Consider the following 22,767-nt stretch of genomic DNA (forward strand, 5'->3'; position numbering starts at 1 on the left):
CTCAACCTCAAAGGGTTTCAAAGATATTTTACATGTTGTGGCAGGCATGATGAGATGCTCTGCTGGGCAAAGTGAGTACAATCGCCAATGAGTCACGTGTCATGTGGATGGTGTGTGAGAATATTATGAGGTGAACTCTCACGGCAATGAGCTGGTATGAGTTGTTCATCATGGCAATGAGCATATTGAGAAGCACGACGAGAGAGATGATATTGTAGGTACCAAACATGGTGGCTCCGACAAACTCTGTGAACTCGTGACGAGCTCGCACATTCGTGACATGCAGACTTATGAGACCAAAAATGGCCCAGAAAAGAGACTGCAGAGTTTCAAAAAGCCTGCAAGGAAATGTCGCTCAAAATCAGCTGCATTTATGGACTGAGATCACCAGCAATAAGGTAATGCAAAAGCAGTGCAAACAGGTGTCGGGCCAAGTTTTTTTTTTTCCAACAAAATGAGTAGCTGTTATTGTTATCATTTGAGCAACTATGCGTGTGCAAGTGAAGGCGAATCAGTAGATTTAATGGGAAAGAAATAAGTGAAAAGAAAAAGCACAAGCAGAGGGGGAGGATAGTTTAGTCTTCGGGTATTGTTACAAGCATCTAATATGGGGGTTTGTGGCAATATATTAAAAATGGCAGAGTAAAGCTAATAAATAAATACCATGTCACTTCAGATGTGTTCACACTGACAAGAGCAAAAGTGGATAAGTTTCATTAAAAAGGATGGAATTGCTCCCGACAAACACAAGTGCAAAACGAAAAGAGATGAAGCACTCCACTTAAAATCGGTCATGTGACTGGAAATCAAATGACAAAATAGTGGCTAAGATGCTAGTTGCAACAACATACTTGATAGACATAGAAATGGGACAAATAAAACCAGATTAGGAAACAAAATCTTGATTAATGTCTTTTACTTTCTGGAAAAAAAACGTGTGTGTGTGTGTGTGTGTGTGTGTGTGTGTGTGTGTGTGTGTGTGTGTGTGTGTGTGTGTGTGTGTGTGTGTAAACAAAACTTTTCTTGCTGCTTCAAGGTGAATCAAATGTTGAGTTGAAAAGGAATTATTGTCAGGCAGACATAACGGATGAATCAAACTTCAAGAAAACTTACATAAGTTTGTTTGAGTAAAACGCTGCAATCCAGAGTAGGAATTAACAAAGGTTAAGCAAATTTTTTGACATATAGGCCCACATGGATTTAGCAATCTCATATGCACATATGACAATAAATGTGACACAGAAGAGGTTACCAAATAAATGGACTTTGCAGAACCATGAAATAAAAACCTCTTGACAAGCTTCTCACCTAAATTATTATTACCCTCTCCCCCTCATTCTTTTATCATATTGCCTTCTCCCCCATGTCTTATAAGTATGCCCCATATCCCCTGCAACCTCCTATCAAAAGCCCTTCTCCCCCCCCATCCTCCTCCCCTTTTTCCACTCTCCCCCCATCCTATCATTCTTGCCTTTTCCTCCCATCTTCATGTCATTCTGCCCTTCTCGTACTCTCATTGTATCCTTCGACCCCTATACTCCTATTTAAGCAAACCAGATTTCAAAGAAGAATGATAATAAAAACATTTATTTTAAATATTTTGTTTTATTGTCCTAATATTAAGATAAAGAGACGTAAAATAACAATGTTTTGTTACTCTCAATGGTCTATGCAACTCTTCTCGTAAATATATAATATTGATGTCTGGAGATATGATGTTTTCTGGCAAACTGTTCAAAGTCCGACTGAAGTCATGGGACAACCCCTTTCTGGATGTAAGGATTGTGAACGTGTCTGCACAACCATGAAAATTGAGAGAATACATCGTCAGGGAAGAATCTTAATGTTGAGTTTGTGTATCATCTCCCGGAGAAGGAATTAACATAATTAAATCAATAATGAACAATTGGCTGTTGGAGAGCAGGCACCATTATCAATATGGTTTGCCCAATTCACAAGATATACACATAAAGTCTGGAATAGAAACACTTGGGGACAGAATGATGAGGACACACAAAATGCACTTGGTGGAGACTTTCACTTCAACAGACAAATTGATACGAGGGGAATACAAAAAGTTATATGGTGGGATAGTTTATACAAAATAATCACAAAAAATTCGGCAAAAGTTTTTAAAATGTGAAATAAACGATTTATTCACAGCTTGGCAATATTTTTGTCAGGTGTATGCCAAAATAAGGACTTTGAGGAACAAGAACGGCATTCGGTAGAGCACATAGTCTTGCCTATCTCCACAAGCTCATTCTGAACAAAAATACCACCGTTAACTGAACACTCTACTATTATGGCCCATAAACCCGTATCATCCATGCACCCTATTATGTCACATAAATTGCTCTCTGGAAAGATCCTCTCTAACTCTGGAAAATCCATTACCTGGAGATTTATTGATTAATTATTAGGAAATTTAACAACCACTTATGTGCACATTAATGCTAAAATGGGGGCATTGAAGGTGAATATGAAAAAAATTTCAAATTATATTCCCCATGTCTAGTGCATCGTATGTATGAAGTTTCCCATCGATCTGTTAAGCGGTTCTGGTGAAGAAGTTATTTTACGTTTTTATTAACAATCAAATATGGCTGCCAGACCACATGACCGATGACGTCATAAATTTAATTCTTTACTCACATCAGGTCGATGATCAGATATATGAAGTTTCAGATTTTTTGGAGAAGGATTTTGATTCATCCAATTATGACTGGAATACCACTTCACTGATGATGTAATTGCTACCACTCTATATACCCCATGTGGAGTTGTGACAACTCTCCTTTTTTTTCATTGAGCGGTTTGTGGCACTCAAAGAAATCCTTTCATCTCCTCTCCATGTCAAGGCTGGAGGGTCCAAGGCAGTGTTCTCGGCCCAGTCCTTTTCCTGATCCACTCTAACTCTCTGGAAAAGCCTCTTTATGTATTTGCTGATGGCTCCACCCTCTTCCTTGACATACGTCATCCTACAGACAGGCAGGCTGCAGCCTCTTCCCTCTTTTCAAACCTTGAAAGAAATATCAAGCTGGTCAAACACTTGGAATATGTCTTTCAATCCTGACAAATGTCACACTCCCACTACCTCCCTTCGAAAGGACAATCAGGCAAACCTCCCATCCCCATCTACTTTCTTAACAATCCTCTTGAGGTTCAATCATTTAAACTCCTGGGTCTCACTATCAGCTACAATCTTTATTTGGCAAACCACATTTCAACGTTGGCCTTCAAAGCCAGCCACAGACTGGGCATTCTCTGTCGTACAAAGTCCTTCCTTGGCACACCTGAACTCCTATCCACATACAAGACTTTCATCTGCAGTTTGATGGAGTACTGCTCTCCCCTCTGGGCTAGCTCCCCTGCCTCAGATCTTGCCCAGCTTGGTGCTGTGGAAACCAAGGCCTTGAAGGTTATTGGAATCTCTCACAATGAAGCTGAGTCTATGGCTCATCACTTCATCATCGCAGACAGGTCAGCAGTCTCTCTGTCTTCTGCCGCCTCCTTTCTGGTCTTGCACCCTCTGCTCTTTCCATTTACCCCCAAGGTTTCTGCATGGCTCTCACAGTCCTCCACCAATCAACCCCCCTTCTGGTGGAACTACCAAAATCCAGGATCACTGTTCATCTCCATTACTTTGTTGCTATTTTTTTTACCACCTGTAGAATTAACTTCCACATCCTCTTCAATCTCATTCTTCCTTCCATGTCTTCAAGACAGCTGTTCACCACCACCTCAGATTGTTCCAAATCCAAAACCATGATCTTTTTTACCCTTGTTAACACACCCCAATCCCTCCTCCTTCCAATTTCCAGTATTCCTTTCTTGGAGTTTCTCTCTCTCTCTCTCTCTCTCTCTCTCTCTCTCTCTCTCTCTCTCTCTCTCTCTCTCTCTCTCTCTCTCTCTCTCTCTCTCTCTCTCTCTCTCTCTCTCTCTCTCTCTCTCTCTCTCTCTCTCTCTCTCTCTCTCTCTCTCTCTCTCTCTCTCTCTCTCTCTCTCTCTCTCTCTCTCTCTCTCTCTCTCTCTCTCTCTCTCTCTCTCTCTCTCTCTCTCTCTCTCTCTCTCTCTCTCTCTCTCTCTCTCTCTCTCTCTCTCTCTCTCTCTCTCTCTCTCTCTCTCTCTCTCTCTCTCTCTCTCTCTCTCTCTCTCTCTCTCTCTCTCTCTCTCTCTCTCTCTCTCTCTCTCTCTCTCTCTCTCTCTCTCTCTCTCTCTCTCTCTCTCTCTCTCTCTCTCTCTCTCTCTCTCTCTCTCTCTCTCTCTCTCTCTCTCTCTCTCTCTCTCTCTCTCTCTCTCTCTCTCTCTCTCTCTCTCTCTCTCTCTCTCTCTCTCTCTCTCTCTCTCTCTCTCTCTCTCTCTCTCTCTCTCTCTCTCTCTCTCTCTCTCTCTCTCTCTCTCTCTCTCTCTCTCTCTCTCTCTCTCTCTCTCTCTCTCTCTCTCTCTCTCTCTCTCTCTCTCTCTCTCTCTCTCTCTCTCTCTCTCTCTCTCTCTCTCTCTCTCTCTCTCTCTCTCTCTCCTGTTCCCTTTGCCTCCTGTTTTTACATGTTTTGCATCCTGTTTTTCTCTTTTCTGTCCTGATTCGTTCTGTGTACTAGGTTTTCCACGAGGCTCGATTTATGTGTGCAATTACAAAAAAAACTCCAAAAACTCTATACTTGTTGAGAATGACCTACAAATAGAAATCAGCCATTGAATTTCAACCATACAGTTCAGAGAGGCTTCATACCTTTGGTATGAGGTTCAGAAGACAATTGTTCCATATTCGTCGAACACAGCACCATCAACAACAGCACATTCAAGAAGCAACACAATTGGAGGGTAAACCATGGCACGATGCTCTTACTGATGAATCTAGATTCTGCCGAGACTTCAACAATGGATATTCTGAAGTAGGGAGATTATGTGGGGAATGATTTTCTCATTGGGTCGTTATGCATCGTGATTATTTTGGTGGGAGCAGTCTGATGGTATGTGCTGGCATTCAAGTTGTCTAAAAACTGATGGTCATTATCCGATGGGGTGATATGACTTGTGTAATATAGAAAGATGAGATCATGATACCTGGAGTCATCCCTTTTGCTCAATTGCAATATCCAAAGTCAACCTTATGGACGAAAATGCCCATCCACACTGAGCGCATGTTATCAACACTGCACTTCAGGATCACAACATCACTCACCTGGAATAGTCTACATGACTGTCAGACATATCTGATTGAACATGCTTGAGACATCCTCGGGAGGCATACTTGTAGTCACCAAATCTATTCTCACTTTCTTTATCAGCTTCATTTATTCCTGGTCGAAGAATGGTACAACATCCCACAGTGACAGCAGTCTGGTGAGAGTATGGGTAATCCATTCATTGGATCAATGGTAGACACACCTTATTAATGATATTGTTGCAGGCCGGGGGTTGCGTGAGAAGACCACCGGGGGTGGGGGGGGGAAGCTATCTCTGGTTCCCACCAGATTCCCTGGAATTGCAGGCCGTCGCACACAGACAATTCCGTGATGCGGCGGATCGCTAACCGACCGTGAACGCCAATAACTCAACCACATGACCTAGGGTCCTCCATCTATGGGTTAACCAGGTTACCTAATCAATAACGTGACCTAATTACTGGGGGACACGCCCTCGATACGCCTTGTCCGAGCCAGATCACTTTACCGGATCAGATGCAGCCGAGCGACACTGCCAAGGACGTACCGGCTAAAAGGAACGGATCTTTGGGAATAAAGTCCTGGCTAAGTTAGGATATGGACCATGCTGGATCAATGAAAAAGAAAACAAAAACAAGCTGGGAATATTTCTACAGAAGGAGTAATTAACAGACAGGCGAGGAAAGGTATGTGGCACAGTGAATATAGCTTTTATTGTTGTGAATGAGCAGAGAGAGGAAGAAAAGTGAAAGGTACGGCAATAATACAAGCAACTTACAAAAGCAGACAGAGCAGAGTTATCCCAATATAATTATTGTACAATCGTAACTTTAGCGAGGAGAGGCGTCATGACACACACACACACACACACACACACACACACACACACACACACACACACACACACACACACACACACACACACACACGCACACACACACACACACCCCAATGAAGAGGAGTTAATGAGAAGAAAGAGGAGAGGAGTTAAGGCTAATGGTCTTTCAATACCTTGCACGATTGTCCGACCATGCCATAAATACGTTTTGGGGGGTTACTCCACTGGGCGATACCTTCCTGACAGCTGGCGCATCGTCCCTTGCTTCGTGGCACTTCGAGCAGCTAAGCGTCAATCCAGAGAATGGGCGCGGCCAACAGGCGTGAAGGAAGGACTTTGGGGCGGAGTCAGAAACCAGTGAGTGGAGGAAGGGGGAGTCCAGAAGAGTGGGTGGTTGGGTGGAGTCAGTGGCAAGGCGGTGAAGAAGGTGGAGTTGGCAGGCGAGTTGGTGATGAAGGCAGGGTGGGGCCAGCAGATGAGGAATGCTGAGTAGGAAAAGATGATGACTGACAACCCTGCGACCTGTCCTTTTATAGATCCTGTGGTGCAGAACGGGGCGACGACCCGAAACAATGCGTCGTCATCCGAATCGGGCGCTCTGGTTGGGTCCCAGCCAGCACACGGGCCGGCCGCCATGACCGGGAACGGCCTCACTCTACTCCCGGCCAGATGGTTCCAAGCTGTGTTATCGTCTCGCTCGAAGAACAGTGTGCTGAATCACAAATCACCCTGCACGGAACTCCCGGGCCGTCCACAGCGACCGGCGGTCAGCGTCGGTCAATGCGATGCCTGTCTAAGTCATGCGGCTCGAGCCGCACAGCGCGCCTTTGCCTGGCCACAGCCCCACCGGGCGGAGAGGCGAGAGGACGCTCACCGTCTGCAGGAGACACCTGCGTCCATGGTGATCAGTGAAGACCGTCGGTAAGCTGCTATGGTAACATGCGCAGACCCGAACAAGATGTGTGCCACTCACGCCCCACTCGGTGTGCGATAATAAGTTACCCCGGGGATGTGCTTGGGTCCGCCACCATCGAGCATGTGGTCATACATCAAAAGCGGTGGTGTGCTCGGCACCAGCCCGGATCCGTGCCAGGAATCGAGGGAAAAGATTGGATATAACTATTAGACGGAGATTCGGATTGAAGAAGAGGATAGATAGAATTATTAAATGGAGATTTGGATTGAAAAGGTAGATAGATATAATTATTAGACTCAGAAATGGGTTGAAAAGAGTGCGCCGCGTACGTCCTGTAATTTGTCAGCATTTGGCGTGTTGTTCCTTCTATTTTCTCGACACGGCATTCCTGCAGCGTGTCGTCATGTTGGTTACTCTTCCAGTCACCTGAACAGTGTGTGTGGTTGGGGAGGGGGGGTATCGTTGTGCTGCACATGCTGTGTGCAGCGCTGGCGATTATTGTGGGTTTCCACTGTTGCCCCTGGGGGAAATTACCGCTGGGCTGAACGTGTTCCGTGCAGCGTGGGAATTTGGTGTTGGTTTTCCGCGGTTTTTACAGGTGGGTGTCCGAGGGCAATACCCGCCGTTTCCGCGAGGACCCATTGTTTGGATTTACCTCAGGAATAGAGAAAAAAAAATAGGAATGAGTTCAGAGATTTAATCAGACCTAACTATGAGACTTACGCAACGCACTGTCCCGTTCGACCCACTCGACAAGAAGGAAGGGACGATCTGAACGTACATTAATGAAATAACTGACTGGGGACCACTGGCTGCCATTGGTGTTGGAGGGATGTGATTTCCAGAACCACAACAATATTTATGCCAATGTAAACTTATCCGTGATTATTTGTAGACGGGCATCGTTGTCAATATGCAGGCCTATTTCAGACAGCCATGTTGTTCTAACTTCGGCTTCCACGAATACCAAGCTTGTTTATGGGATGTACGGAACAGCTGCTTAATTTTTTTGTAAAAGGTAAATGTTACACTCAGAAGTCTTCTCAAGAAAAAGCATAAACACAACATTGTAGTGGCCAGTGAATGATCCACTGCAGACGCACCTGCAGATAATTTAAACTGTGGTTGTTTTTTCAGTTCGGCTCATGACAATAACCAAATAGCTTTGTCTGTGCCTTGAGGTAACAACATTGGTGAGCTGGAAGATTTAAAATAAAGGTACGTGCATAAGTACGTGTGATAGTGTGGGAAATCCTCACGTGGAAAATGCATTGTTCTGTTTCTCGCAGCGGATACCCTTGCACTGGTCACGCTCTTGCCTAGCGTCCGTCTCATAGTAGAAGTACAGCTGATTAAGGCCATTTGCGAAAGCGAGAAGCACAAGGCAGTAAATGAAAAGGAACTTGAGAATGTCGAGCAGCATCCGGCCCAGTGAAATCTGCAGCGGGCCCAGATGAGAGTTGGCTGTGAAGAGTGAAATGAGTCGCAGGGAAGAGAAGATGTTGGCTATTGCAAAGACTGCCTCGGCCACAAGCGTGGGGTGCCACATCTCCCACTGCTCACGTGGCTTTGAGCCGCTGTACTTTGGGAAGAGAGAGAGGGACGGCAAGGGAACAAGGGACAGGTAAACAAGGGACATCAACTATTAAACTCATCAGCTACTTCTGGAGAGGGTGAACAACTCTTCTATACACACATTCCTTTCATTACAAATTTCACGGCATAAATAGGGATCTGATCATCTGAGCGCTTGATGTGAATGTGAACAATTTTTGCTCGGCATGTATCATGTTAATAATTTTTCTTAACATTCAGGTGTGTCCAGTGTCAAATTTGGTTGTAAAATGAGTATTTTTAAGACATTATGAAGCACTGGATACATTTTAATTTGGACTGTATATAATTGATCAAGCCTGATAAATCAACTGTTCAACACACTGCTGATCGATAAGTGTATGAATGATTGTGTTAGTGGAGGTGGTGAATGAATGAATACCATATTCATGAGTGGAAGTTTGCGCAGACATGTCTGGAGAGATTGACAAAGGAGGGTTCCACCTCTCTCTCTCTCTCTCTCTCTCTCTCTCTCTCTCTCTCTCTCTCTCTCTCTCTCTCTCTCTCTCTCTCTCTCTCTCTCTCTCTCTCTCTCTCTCTCTCTCTCTCTATACGAAAGTATAAAAAAAACGTTCTCTTTTTTTGTTTTTTTTCTTCCAATCATGAACCATGCTTCATACAGAGCATCGGTGCTGCAGAAGCGGTTTCTGTGGCTAGGGTTAACAATGGAAACACTTCGACACTGGAAGTCAGGGCAGGAATTTGGAATTTGTTCATGGTGCCGATAGCTCCATACTCTTCGTGCAGGACACCATGGGATCTTTAATGTCCACTAACTAATGCTGGCAGAGAGTATACCCAGTTTAACCTCCATCTGGGGTGCGGCACACACATTGATGAACCCTCCTGCCTGTGAAACACCGGGGTGACAGTTTATAGGTGTTTTGGGATTCAAATCCAGCCTCGGAAGCTGAGAGTTGAGTGTAGTCTTTTATTGCCCTACATATTTTACATTTCCTGGGAATGTGGTGGAGGACATTTAACTCATCATGTCTGTGTCTTATGTGGACACAAATTTAACTTAATCAATGAATATATTTATCTTCGCTCTGCCAATTCCATCTAACTTAGTACCTCCATTCTTTATGAATTCACTTACATTCTGAATACAAATCCCACAATCCACCAACACTACCATCATACGCCTCCTCCGAAATGCTGAGACCTGCACTTGCACTCATCGCTGAGAAAATTTAAATGGGGAGAATGTGTAATTAAAGGGTTAAGGGTTGCATTGTAAGTATGTTAATTCATGTTTAGCCTGAACTTTCCTTTTAGAAAAGCAAGAAAATGTTTCAAAGTGAAATACCGTTCCATGTGGAAGTCAGGGTCTGCTGGGGTGGAGGAATGGGGGCAGGGGCTTGAAGGAGGAGGGGTTTATGTTAAGTTTGTGTCTGTGAATTTCATCAACACTCTGTGTGTGTGTGCTTTGTGCATTGCTGTTTGGTACAGTTGGAAAATTTACAAAATATTTGTGAGGTATTTACAGAATGTGTAAAAGAAATATTAATTTTAAATGGTTTGATTCATTCATAAATATTTCACAAGAAGATCTTTTCAAATCAAATTCACAAACTACCAAATAATCTGTTGTTGGAAACACCTTTCATGTTTGGCCGATGCTTTGATAATTATTGTAGGGGTTGAATAACGTGAGCAAACGATCATGTGACTTGTCAGATGAAGGTAATGTTTCATGCGTGTTGCTTTACATCCTACTCACTCTTTAGTCATGACAATGGGGCAAACAGACAAAGGGCTGGCAGAAGTTATTGGGTCGCGGCGCAAGACCTCAAAAGAGTTGTTAGCCTAATACCGACATCAGAGCAGACGTGAAAGGATAGGTCTTATATTGCTGAACAAGGGAAGAACACACCATGATGAAACACTGCCTTAGTAGCACCAGTTAGACATGGCTGGCAGGATGGCCCTGAAGTACGCACACTCACCTCTAAGCTGTCTAACCGGCGTTTGAATCCAGACTCAGATATAAACTGTCATTCTGGTGTTTTACAGGCAGGGCGATTGATCAACGGGTGTCCGGTCCCACGGATTAACGTTGACCGGGTGTCCCGTGTGCTGGCATTAGTGGGTGGACGTTAAAGATTGCACGGTGTCTTTCGTGATGAGAAGGTGAGCTATCGCTGGCACCATGAACAAATTCCAAATTCCTGCACTAACCTACAGAGGGCGGCAACGGCACAGCCATGCTCTCAGCCAATGATGCTACTCCGCAGCCTTGTGCTGAATATGAAAGAAGAAGACCAGTTAATGATCGTTTATAATTGGATGTGATTTTCTTTGGAACCCTAATGAAAATATACAAATCAGATGTCGGTTCCTTATGAGTGTCCCAGGAATTCCACACTTTTTATTTCAAATATTTTTGCACGAGGAAGGCCATATGGTGGGGCAACTTAGCATAACAATTGTGCATTTTGTGAGGAAAGCACCAAATTTGGCACACTAGTAGCCTATCATATTATGAACAGATATGGATATTGGGCCATCTCAAAATTTTTGATGGAAGTGGAAAATGGCTGCCACAGCCATCAGCGGCTGAATTTTGAGATGGCCCAATATCCAAATATGTTCATAATATGATAGGCAACTAGTGTGCCAAATTTGGTGCTTTCCTCACAAAATGCACAATCGTTATGCTACATTTAGCTAAGTTGCCCCACTATTAAAAACAGGGGGGAAAAAAAAGGCACAACTTGCACTCTGACAGATTGTATATAAATTATGTTTGTTTCATAAATAATATAATTTGGCATTGTTTTACACTTTTATCAATAGCAAGAAAGGAGCAGAGCCAATCAAATATAAAGATGCATGAAGAAGAGTATATGCCCATAATTATGACGTCAAGTTCCCACCTGACACCTATTTGTAAGGAGAGAGACAAAGCAGTGAGGTTAGATGCTATTAGAGCACAGCTTTTGTCTTTGAAGTAATATGCCAACAAAGGGAATAATTATTAGATGATAAATTCTAATGGGAATTTAATATATAAAAGGAGATTGGTCTGGCATGCCTGTGTGTGTCCGTCCGTCCATCAACGCGGGTGCTTCATTCACTTCAACTAAAATAACATCCACATTCCTCAATAACGAATTTACACGTCACATACAAACTCTTGGCATGGTATTTCGACAGATACATGTGATCATTTCCAATACAAGTATCGATTTTTCAGCTTGTGCAGCACACAAACACATTGATTGTTTTCCAGTTAATATCAATTCCTAATTGAATTTCAATTCTGAAAAGCGTGTGCATGCTTTATGCCTGAAGGTATGCCAAAGCATCCCTGAAAGCATTCACATTTCAGTTCACTCACTTTGAAATAGGCAACCAGTTTGAGGGAGATGGTGGCAATGTAGAGGGAATTCATGACAAAGTCCATAAGGTTCCACCAGTCATGCAAATACTCTGAGATGCCGCCATCCCACATCTGCTTTATCTCCGCCCAGATGAGACCTGTTGAACATGGGGTAGAAAAGAAAATCCTATTAACTTCTCACAAGCAGGCAATTCTACAAAGCAGGAATTGTACAATAATATTACACAAGGACACAAGGAAATGTAGACAGAGGAGGAGGCCACTGGGAACCAGAATGCCTGTGCCATTTCCAAAGCATATTCATTTAGTCTATCAATCGTCTTGTCGACTATGTTCTATTAATTGCCAATACCTTAGCTCCATTCGCTAAATCGCAATTAACATCCACATCTCAATTCATAACTAACTTGCATTTCATGAACAAGGTAGAGGTGGAAAGTTTATCCAGGGACCGTGGCACACAATGGCCTACCGTTTCAACAGATACAATGGCGTCTTTAACTTCCACTATCGAAATGCAAACTGGATAGTCGCCTTTGTATCGCTATCCAAAGGACACTGTGCTCCCAAGGTACAACACCCCCTTTTGTCAATGTAACAAATCGGTAGTTGTCAATAAACTGGACCTTTGTCGAGAACTGAATCCAGACACGAAGAAATTACCAACGTAGCTATTCCACTGCCCCTCTTAACCAAGATATTCTGCCTCATTGTACAAGGTACAGAACATAATTTTACAAGTTGGGTCACCCGATCAAGAATGGGTTACTTCGACCTGAGTACAGTATTAATGCTTTGGCTGCCAGGATGGTCTCGTGGTACGCAAAAGGCACACTCACCTCCAAGCTGTCGAGCCTGGGTTCGAATCTCGTCCCAGCTATAAACTGTCATCCCAGTGTTTCACAAGCAGGGTGATTCAACAATGTGCATGCCGTCCCTTGGATGGACGTTAAACTGGTGTTCCATCTGCTTGCATTAGTTGTTGGATGTTAAAGATCCCACGGTGTCCTTCATGAAGAGTTGGTGAGCTCTCGCTAGCATCCTGGCCAAATTCAAAATTCCTGCCCTAGCTACTGCTGGTAAGACAATGGCACACCACCCAGTATAACCCTTGCCAAGAAACTGCTTCGACAGCACTGATGCTTCGTAACAGAGTATAGTACATCAGAATGTATCCATTTGAATCTACTCATGATTATCCAACTGTGGTATGTCACTCCCTCCCTTGCTGGAAGAATGGCTGGGGGAGGAAACCTAGAAAAGAAACAGTCTGAGCCAAGAAATGTGTTTTTTACACCTGCACCAAAAATTAATTTGGAGGTGCAACAATGCAATGATGGGCCAAATGGTCTCCACATTTCCTTGTTCAAGGTTTACAGGATCATGTGACCACTTTTTGTCTTCAGTGTAGTCTCACAGAGATTGAGGACCATTTGTATATTCGTTTCTCTCTTTTATAGGGAAAAGAAATACTTAAATGCAATCGGTTCAATTCCTCAAAGAGTGTTGACCTTCGAACTCAGACGTAGTCCAAATTCCACTCCTCTCCCGCCGAATGATGCTCGATCAGCCAAAGCACTGCTATTCCATGTTTTTACATCAATTTGATTAAGAATCTAAAGTTTCTATTGTGGCATTAACCTTGAGTCAGTGTGTGGTCTGTGGGTTGAGCTGGAATAAAGATTAGTAGGTCTCCCGAATTGCAATACCATGGCATTTCATGAAGTTGAGGGGGCTTGAGCTTTTAAATTTTTTATTTATTTTGTATACAATGTCGAGGCTCGTATGAGAGCCAACATGCATAACGTACAAGGGGAGCAGGAGATAAGAGGGGCGGGAGAGGGAAGGACAAAACAGTGGGGAACAGAGACATGAAGAGATCTGTGGAAGGGAGAGGGATGGGGCGGGGTACACGGGGTAAACAAGATGGACACTACAGGGACTTTCAGGAAGGAAAGAAGGGAATTTGAAAGAAGTGGTTTTGGATGGGGGAAGATAAGAGATGATGGTGAACAGCTGTTAATTGAAGAATGAAGCTTGTGATTGAAGGAGGGAAGAGGGGATTGAAGAGAGTATGGGAGTTTGTTCCAAAGGCAGGAAAAAAGAGGAATGAAAGAGTGAAGGTGAGCAGTGATTCGTGATTTTGGTCGTTTTACCAGAAGGGGGTTGCTGGCAAAACTATGGAGGGGGGGGGACATATCGCAGACATAGCAAGGAGGGGGCGGGGCTGGAGAGGAGATGGTAAAGACAGAAAGACCACCGACCTGCCTGTGGTGAGAGAGTGAGAGACCCAAAGACTCAGCTTCATCGCGGGAGATACCAATGATACTAAATGCCTTAGTTTCCACAGCGTGAAGCCAAAGGGCGGAGGAGCTCCTTGTGAGCCAACGGCCATCCATATCTAGTGCCCAACTGTGTCTGCGGACATCCTCCTGCAGTTAGGTTACTTCTTATTAGGAGGTTGGTGGCAGGATTTGCACTCCGGCCACCGTAAAACCCTTCATTCCGCAAAACGCAAAAACGCAAAAAAATCTGAAAACCCACTCCGTGGGAGTACCTCCTGTGCAGCTTCCCTTCGCAGGGCAGCTCACCGGATGACGGGATTGGGGAAAAGCCTTCGGGACCCCCAATCTTTGATAGGAGGGAAACCACGGGGTAACATCCCTGGGTCAGATTGCGGGAGAGTGTGTCGGAGTGGTGCTGAGGTGTCGTCCACCAGACGGCGGTCTCCTTGGGTTAACCTGAGGCGGTCCCTTAGGTGGGTGCCTGGAATGTCCTATCCCTAAGAGAGGATGATCACCTGTCTCTGTTATCATCTGAGCTCAAGCGTTTGGACATCGGGATTGCAGCTCTCTCTGAGGTTCGGAGACCGGATTGCGGCGAGATAATGGTGGGTGGTTACACCTACTATTGGTCTGGTCGCTCTGATGGTTACCATACCCAAGGAGTTGCTGTAGCTGTGTCCAATAAGCTGACCCCAATGATAATTGGGGTTGATAATGATAAATGATAATGATAATCCAATGCTGACCCCAATGTAATACCGGTCAACGAGCGTATTATGAGATTAAGGATTCGCCACTCCTTAGGTGTCATTTCCCTGGTCTCTATTTATGCTCCGACTGAGGTGAGTGATCTCACCGTGAAGGACACATTCTATGCCACACTCGAGTCTGTGGTTGATCAGTGCCCCAGACGAGATACACTTCTAGTCTTGGGGGATTTCACTGCATCGACTGGAACTGATAGGGATGGTTATGAGATGTGTGTTGGTCCCCATTTGGTCAGGAACTATGAACCAGAATAGCACTAAGTTCCTTGACTTTGCAAGAAGTCATGGACTTAGGGTGGCTGGTTCATGGTTTCAGCGCCCGCAAGCTCATCGCTGGACTTGGTATTCCAACGCTGGCGGTGTGGCAAAGGAGATTGACCATGTCCTCATTGACGGTCGTTGGAGGATGATCCAGAACTGCAGGGTCTACCGGAGTGCTCAGTTCCTCAATACTGACCACAGGCTTGTTGTAGCAACTCTAAAGCTGCACCTTAAATCCTGGAGAATGGTACCATCCCAGCCTAGGCTGGATGTTGCCAAGCTCAGGGATGAGAGAGTAGCTGAGGAGTTTGCGAACAGGCTGAGTGGACACTTGGGGGGTCTGGGTGCTTTGGGGGGTCCTGAAGAGTTGTGGAGCACCTTCAAGACCACCGTCCTTGATGTTGCCGGTGGATGCCTTGGAGTTCACCGCAGGGCAAAGAATAATTTTGTCTCTCAAGGGACACTGGATACCATTGACCAGAGTCGCAGGGCCAGGCTGAATGGCAGAGCTGAGCTGTTCAGGGAGCTGAGGCGTAAAACTGTACGTGCACTGAGGGTGGACAAGGAGGCCTATGTGCGAGGAATCTGTGAGGGGTAGAGCATCACCTGTGGACAGGTGATTCTCGTCCCGCTTACAGGGGAATTCGCGCATTACGTTCATCCAAGCCCATCCCTCGGAGCACTGCAGTTCGAGCAGAGAGTGGTAGGCTCTTGACAGAGGAGTCTGAAGTGAAGGCCCGCTGGGCCGGTTACTTTGAGCAGTTGTACCAGGCTGATCCCCCAGCTGTCGAGTTGGACGTCAAGGGTGTTACAATCCCTGTTGCTGACCCTCGAATCAACTGTGGTCCACCATCGCTTGTGGAAACACGGGCTGCGGTGAACCAGTTGAAACGGGGCAAAGCTCCAGGGATCTGTGGCATCCATGCTGAACTTCTCAAGGCTGGTGGAAATGCTGCACTCGAGTCGTTGCATGCAGTTTTGTGCTCTGCCTGGAACACAGGCATCATCCCAACTGACTGGAAGAGGGGCCTTGTTGTCCCTCTCTGGAAAGGGAAGGGTGATCGCCAAGACTGCAACAACTACCGAGGGGTGACGCTGCTCTCAGTGCCGGGCAAGGTCTTTGCTCGGATAATTCTCGATAGGGTTCGCCACCATCTGCTTGAGCACCAGCGTCCAGAGCAGTCAGGCTTTACACCAAAGAGGTCAACGATTGACCGTATCCTTGCACTTCGTGTCCTCACCGAACGCAGATGAGAGTTTCGGCAGGGGCTGCTTGCAGCCTATGTTGATCTCTGTAAAGCGTTCGATTCAGTGAATCGGGATGTCCTCTGGAGGATTCTTGGTCTTCGTGGGGTGCCACCGAAACTGATCGATCTGATGTCTGAACTCTACTCTGGTACTGAGAGTGCTGTGAAGTGTGGTGGTACTATCTCTGACTTATTTCCAGTTGTTACTGGAGTCCGTCAGGGATGTGTACTTGCCCCCACACTTTTCAGCACTTGTATGGACTGGATTTTTGGGAGGATGTCGGAGAGATCAAGTTGCGGTGCATCGTTTGGCAATGTCAAGATCTCGGACCTTGATTTTGCAGATGATGCAGTCATCTTTGCGGAGACTTTAGACATCCTCTTGGGGGCCCTCGAGGTGCTGAATGAGGAGTCGGAGCCGTTGGGATTACGGATTTCTTGGGTCAAAACTAAGATCCAGGCGATCGGTGACATCTTGGATGCTGCTGTCCTGTCTGTGTCTGTTTGTGGTGAGGATGTTGAGGTCGTGGATAGATTCACTTACCTTGGCAGTGATATCCATGTCTCCACAGGTTGTGAGCCGGAGGTCAATAGACGTCTGGGTCGGGCCTGGGGAGTCATGGATTCACTGGATCATGGGGTGTGGCGCTGCCGGTACCTCTGCGGGAGGACGAAAGTCCGAGTCTTCAGGTCCTTGGTACTTCCAGTCTTGCTCTATGGGTGCGAGACTTGGACTTTGACCAAGGATCTGAGACGGAGACTTAATTCCTTTGGTACCAGGTCTCTTCGGAGAATCCTTGGCTATCGCTGGTCGGATTTTGTGTCCAACGAGCGGTTGCTGAGAGAGACTCGGATGAGATTTGTTACCTGCATAGTCCGTGAGCGTCAGCTGCGGCTGTATGGACATGTGGCTCGTTTTCCTGACGCTGATCCTGCTCACCAGATTCTCTCAGCGAGGGAGTCTCATGAGTGGAGGAGGCCAGTGGGCCGACCACGTGCCTCATGGTTGCAGCAGGTTGACCATCATCTCAAGGAGATGGGGATGGGCCTGGCATCTGCCTGGGGGATGGCCAGACGGAGGCCCCTGGAGTACCGGCGGAAAGTGGACGCAGCGACGCGCTGTTCTGGCACATGCTCCCATACCTGACCTGACCTGAAGCCGAGAAAGGTGAGAAGTGGGAGAACCGGCCCAGAGGGGAGAGCGGTACTCCATCAGGGTGCAGACGAAAGCTTTGTATGTGGTCAGGAGCTCAAGTGTGCCAAGGAAGGACTTTGCATGACAGAGGATGCCCAGTCGGCAACTGGCTTTGGAGGCCAGCTAGGATATGTGGCTTTCCCAGCAAAGATCATTGCAGATAGTGAGACCCTGAAGCTTGAATGAAAGGACTTCTTCAAGAGGATTGTTGAGAAAGTAGATGGTGGGGGGGTTCCAGACGGTCCTTTCGGAGAGACATAGTGAGGGTATGAGTTTTGGCGGGATTGAAAGACATGTTCCATGAGTTGGACCAGTTTGTGATTTTACCCACATCTGCAATGAGCGAAGAAGCTGCTGATTGCTGATCTGAGGGATGACAGATGGTACGGCAGAGGGTGGAGTCATTAGCAAAGAGATAAAGAGGATTTTCCAGAGAGTCGGAGAAATCATTGATGAAAACCAGAAAAAGAACAGGGCCCAGAACGCTGCCTTCAGGAACGCCAACCTGGACAGGAAGAGGGGATGAAAGAACTCCATTTCGGGCCACATGTTGGTTGCGACAGGAGAGGAAGTCTGCGAGCCATGAGTTGAGATGGCCTTGGGTTCCATAAGAAGAGAGTTTGGTGAGAAGGTCAGGGTGGTAGACTACATCGAAAGCATGTGAAGTGTCTTGTGAGATGGCTCTGATTTCATGTCTGGCATTGAGGACCTCCATCCATTGTTGGGAGAGCAGAAGCAGCATACCATTGGTAGAGTGTGACCTGGTCTGAATCCAAATTGATGAACAGAAATCAAGCCATTGGAGAAGAGGAAGGATTTAATGTCTGAAGCGATGATGGATTCCGTAACCTTGCTGATGATTGGGAGAAGACTGATTGGTCTGGATTTGCAGGGATCTGTTTTGCACCTTTTTTGTGCAGGGCAGTGATGTTAGCAGATTTCCAAGCAGATGGCTGATGATCTCGAGCAAATGAGAGGGTGAATAGAACAGAGAGAGGGTGAGCAAGAGCAGAGGAGCAGGTTTATAGGACACTTGGGCTGATGCCGTCGGGACCGGTTGCAGAATCTGAGTCGAGTTTTGACAGCAATCTCTCCACCTTGTCAGGAGAAAAGGACACAGAGTCCAGGAACAGCTGGGTGCAACTGGATAACGTGGGTACAGAAAGTGATTGGTTTGGGACACAAGATTTAGAAGTAAACACGGAGTTTATACATACAAGAGATACAAGCTTTTCCCATCATTTGAAAGGATTTTGGAAGTTGCGGTGAGTGTGGAAGGCTGTGGCCGTGTGCGTAGTGTTGGTTGGTAAGGAGGTCATCGAGGAAGGTGATGACCAAACAGGAAGGATATGCAAGCACTACACCCGATTGTAATAACCAACTGTGTTTCTAAATCTAAGAGTAAGCCCTTTTCATTCTCCAGTATTTCTTTGCCATCTGTTTGGATAATGAACCTGTAACTACCTCAATCACCTGAGAATTTGCACGTTCCAGGAGTCAAGGGAATACCGTGGTGTTTACCTAAGTCACAAATTGCTGGTGACCCAGCCGATTATAATATTTGAGGACGAGATCACTGTATGGTTCTGGTATTGCAATGGCATCGCTGATCCACATTCCCATTAAATATTGTTGCTTTTATTCGGAATTATCTGTAGATAGTAATTTATTACTTAAAAAAGTGTTTTGTGAAGTGAATTTGACTTAGAAAGCATTGGGACATCTTGTCAGAGTGGCCAGAGAAAAAAAGTACCTCCTCAAGAGACTGGCTTTCTCCTGATGTGAGTGGGGCAGATAGATTTTAAGTTTCCAATAAAATTTGCACTTATCCAACTCGCTGGCCTTGCTCGTCATTTGTTATGATGTAAGGTTTACACTTGTATCTCCTGTATGTATGGTTGCATGATTGCCTCAGAAAGTTGGTCATCTAATATTTTAATGTATGCAGTTAGTTATGCCATAGTATTCTGTTTAACAATTAAGTTATATCATGTTCATGGGGAGAGAGGTGTGTTGTGAACGTGAACGTTAGATTAAGTTAATGTCCTTTCCTTCTTACCAAACTTTGTTCACAGCATTAAAAAACGAAATTGTGGTCTGAGTGGGTCGATGGAGAGAGTTTGTGGGAGGTTAGCCCCCCCCGCCCCCCCACCCAAAGAGGTACTTGCTTTCTTCTCAGAAACGGCACACACAATTCCGATAAAACTTGACTACAACTTTCATCACCCATGATGTACCAAAGTTTGTTCACGACATAAAAAAAAAAAAAAAAAAATATATCAGGGGTTTGTCCCTCAAATAGGTACAATATTTACTTTCTTCTGTGTTACAGATTCCGTGGGTCATCCACGCCTACGGTGGTTCCCTGGTTATACCAGGTGAGCCTGGGGGCATTGCCCCATTATTTATTTGTGTTCTCCCAATTCTCAGAATAAATGTTTGTTGAAAAGTTGATGACAAAAGCTCCAATGGTAAAAAAAAAAAAAGTTATGGCCCGGACACACGGACACGGACACGGACACACATACACGATTGCAAAATTCCATCTGACAGTGCATGGGGGGGGGGGGGGGACGGGCTAACAAGCATTGTTTGGGGTGGAGCAGACTTTTCAAAAGAGTAAATCAACAAAATTTATGTTTTTCTCTTGTTTTCAGAAGTGCCTTTTCATCCGCAGAATTGTTGTCATCATTAATCGGCCTTTACCGGAAAAATACCCTGCAATGAAAGAAAAGTGAGTAATTTACATGTGACAATGCCAAGAAACAAGCTCATCTGGAGCCTGAATGTACAATGCTTTGCTGCTGTCACGGATGGCCCCATTGGTCATTTTGGCTTGAATGCTCATGCTGTACTGCAAACAAACCTGTGCAGGCCAAATCAACAGGCGCATTTACTCCTTCCTTGGAGGTCATTAATGAGTCAGATGCGTTTAACCATCGATCTGAAAACAAAAGGGGACATCTCCATTCCACATCCTCCATGCTGTTTCCTTCAGCTGCATGGATTTTAACCCACAACCTCAAGGATGCCAGTTCATTGTCATGGTTATCCAGCCACCGTCATTTTACAACAATACAAATAAAAAGGAACAGATAGCTGGGCCTTGTAAAGAGCAAGGTAATAATTAGTTATACCCAGAGTGTTCATTAGCTAATGACTCCAGATAGATGATTTTTGTACCAATTTTATTCATTTTTATTTATTTCCAAAGTCAAGGCTCATAGAAAGTCCATGAAGACAGAATATAACTTTATACTGCCCTAAGAAGCAGCATTTCTAGCAAAAGACGTTTGAGAGAGATGAATGTCGGCTGGATATGATGGTGTGTGCATCCCTCCAGGGCCCTGAAAGATGCGATGATCCATGACAAATTTTTTTACAGAGCATTGAATCTGCTGAAGCAGTTCCTGTGACTGAGAACGACCCTGTACAGGTTACCATCCCATTGCAGGGTACTGTAGGGTTGGACCAAAAATTCCGAATTTGGTCATGTTGTTGGCACAAGATGGCGTACCCTTTTTAATGCATCATAGTATCTTTAACATCCACGAAGAAATGCGAGAAGATGGGACAGCTGGCTTAATGCCACACTGAAGTACGGTGCACTCAAACATGAAATGCTCTGCCTGCAAATCACCAGAATTTATCGTCTGTTTGGGAATTAAACAGACGAGACCGATCAAAGGTGGGTATGCAACTTCTAAGCTATCTTTTCAACTTCTTGAAGGTGTTTTGGCTGCTTTTGGACAAAAATTAGTAAGATTGCTTCCTTGCCAAAAATAAAACCTGATGAGTCACATTTGACAATGACCTGCATGTTGAGTGACATAGCATAGGTTTTTTTTTTTCCCCATCATGTTAAACACAGGATATTTGGCTGATTGTTCGATCAGGTATTGTGAGAATGTCTTTGGACTCCATCATCACCTTTTATTGAGTTTGGTTTTCGTTTAAACAAGTTCTTATTGAATTGCATTTGATATAATGATAATGAATTAATAATTTTAGTGAGTCAAATTCTTTAATTAATATTATTGATTCAATATATATATATATATATATATATATATATATATATATATATATATATATCGATGGTATTAAATAATGGAGGTACAGTATTTAGATGAAAATACAAGAAATAAATATTATTTATAAAATACATTATAAATAAGCATTAAAATAATTTATTGGTGGTTGTTAAGATACGCAGTGCAGCATGTTACACTTGGTTGTTAATGACAGTTTGACTATTTGAATGACAGTTTGAATCTGTGGTGAGATGGAGGTGGTGTGTAATGGACATATCTACAAGGTAAAGTGTTTATTGCTTAATATATTATCATATAAAGTGGTGTATGATTAAAGTTATTCATATGCAGTAATACTTTAAATAAGAGTAATAATTAAATAAGTTTGTAGAAGGATATTGCGCTGCTGTGTTAACCGACTGACTGGACACAACTTTTGGTTGTAGGGCCATTGATGTCGTGTAATGTACTGATGATATGAGGACCTGTGACCGGGGTTGTGGATCTGCCGTTTGGAGAGGTTCTGGGCTGAAAGGATCGAAACCTCGATAAAAACGGTGCCCACACGATCGGGCAGTTGGGAAATCAGTAAATTGTTTACAAGTTAAGGTTATAACTTTGAATAAAATAGCTTTTGTACGTACTTACCAGTACATTATGTGCGTGTGTGTGTGCGTGTGTGCGTGCGTGTGCGTGTGTGCGTGTGTGTGTGTGTGTGGTGTTTAGATGTATGTGTGTGTGTGGTATGTATATATACTATCCCTGTGTCATAAGAGGCGACCAGGGTTACGTCAGGAAGGGCATCCGGCGTAAAACTTGTGCCAAATCACTATGCGGATCATACGGATGATCCGCTGTGGCGACCCCGAACGGGAGCAGCCGAAAGAAGATATACAGTGGGGAGAACAAGTATTTGATACACTGCCGATTTTGCAGGTTTTCCCACTCACAAAGCACGTAGAGGTCTGTAATTTTTATCATAGGTACACTTCAACTGTGAAAGACGGAATCTAAAACAAAAATCCTGAAAATCACATTGTATGATTTTTAAATAATTAATTTGCATTTTATTGCAAGAAATAAGTATTTGATCACC

At 44.6% G+C, this 22,767-nt stretch overlaps 1 protein-coding gene across 2 annotated transcripts in view; it reads right to left on the minus strand.

The window, feature by feature from the left end:
- The window catches only part of LOC147017898 (short transient receptor potential channel 4-like), a 156,249-nt gene that overhangs the window by 17,453 nt on the left and 116,029 nt on the right, over positions 1–22,767 (minus strand). The window contains exons 5-8 of one of the 2 annotated variants that reach the window (XM_085896961.1): positions 11,880–12,019; positions 8,182–8,504; positions 664–687; positions 143–338 (exon numbers count right to left, since the gene is read on the minus strand). In XM_085896961.1, coding sequence (XP_085753087.1) covers positions 143–338; positions 664–687; positions 8,182–8,504; positions 11,880–12,019 — 683 coding nt within the window. The remainder of the gene's footprint in view (positions 1–142; positions 339–663; positions 688–8,181; positions 8,505–11,879; positions 12,020–22,767) is intronic. The other variant, XM_085896962.1, reaches the window with a different exon arrangement.

Source organism: Eptatretus burgeri, chromosome 10, assembly GCF_056783735.1.
Source record: "Eptatretus burgeri isolate ZD-2024b chromosome 10, Ebu_testis_v1, whole genome shotgun sequence".
In the NCBI taxonomy this organism is placed as follows: domain Eukaryota; kingdom Metazoa; phylum Chordata; class Myxini; order Myxiniformes; family Myxinidae; genus Eptatretus; species Eptatretus burgeri.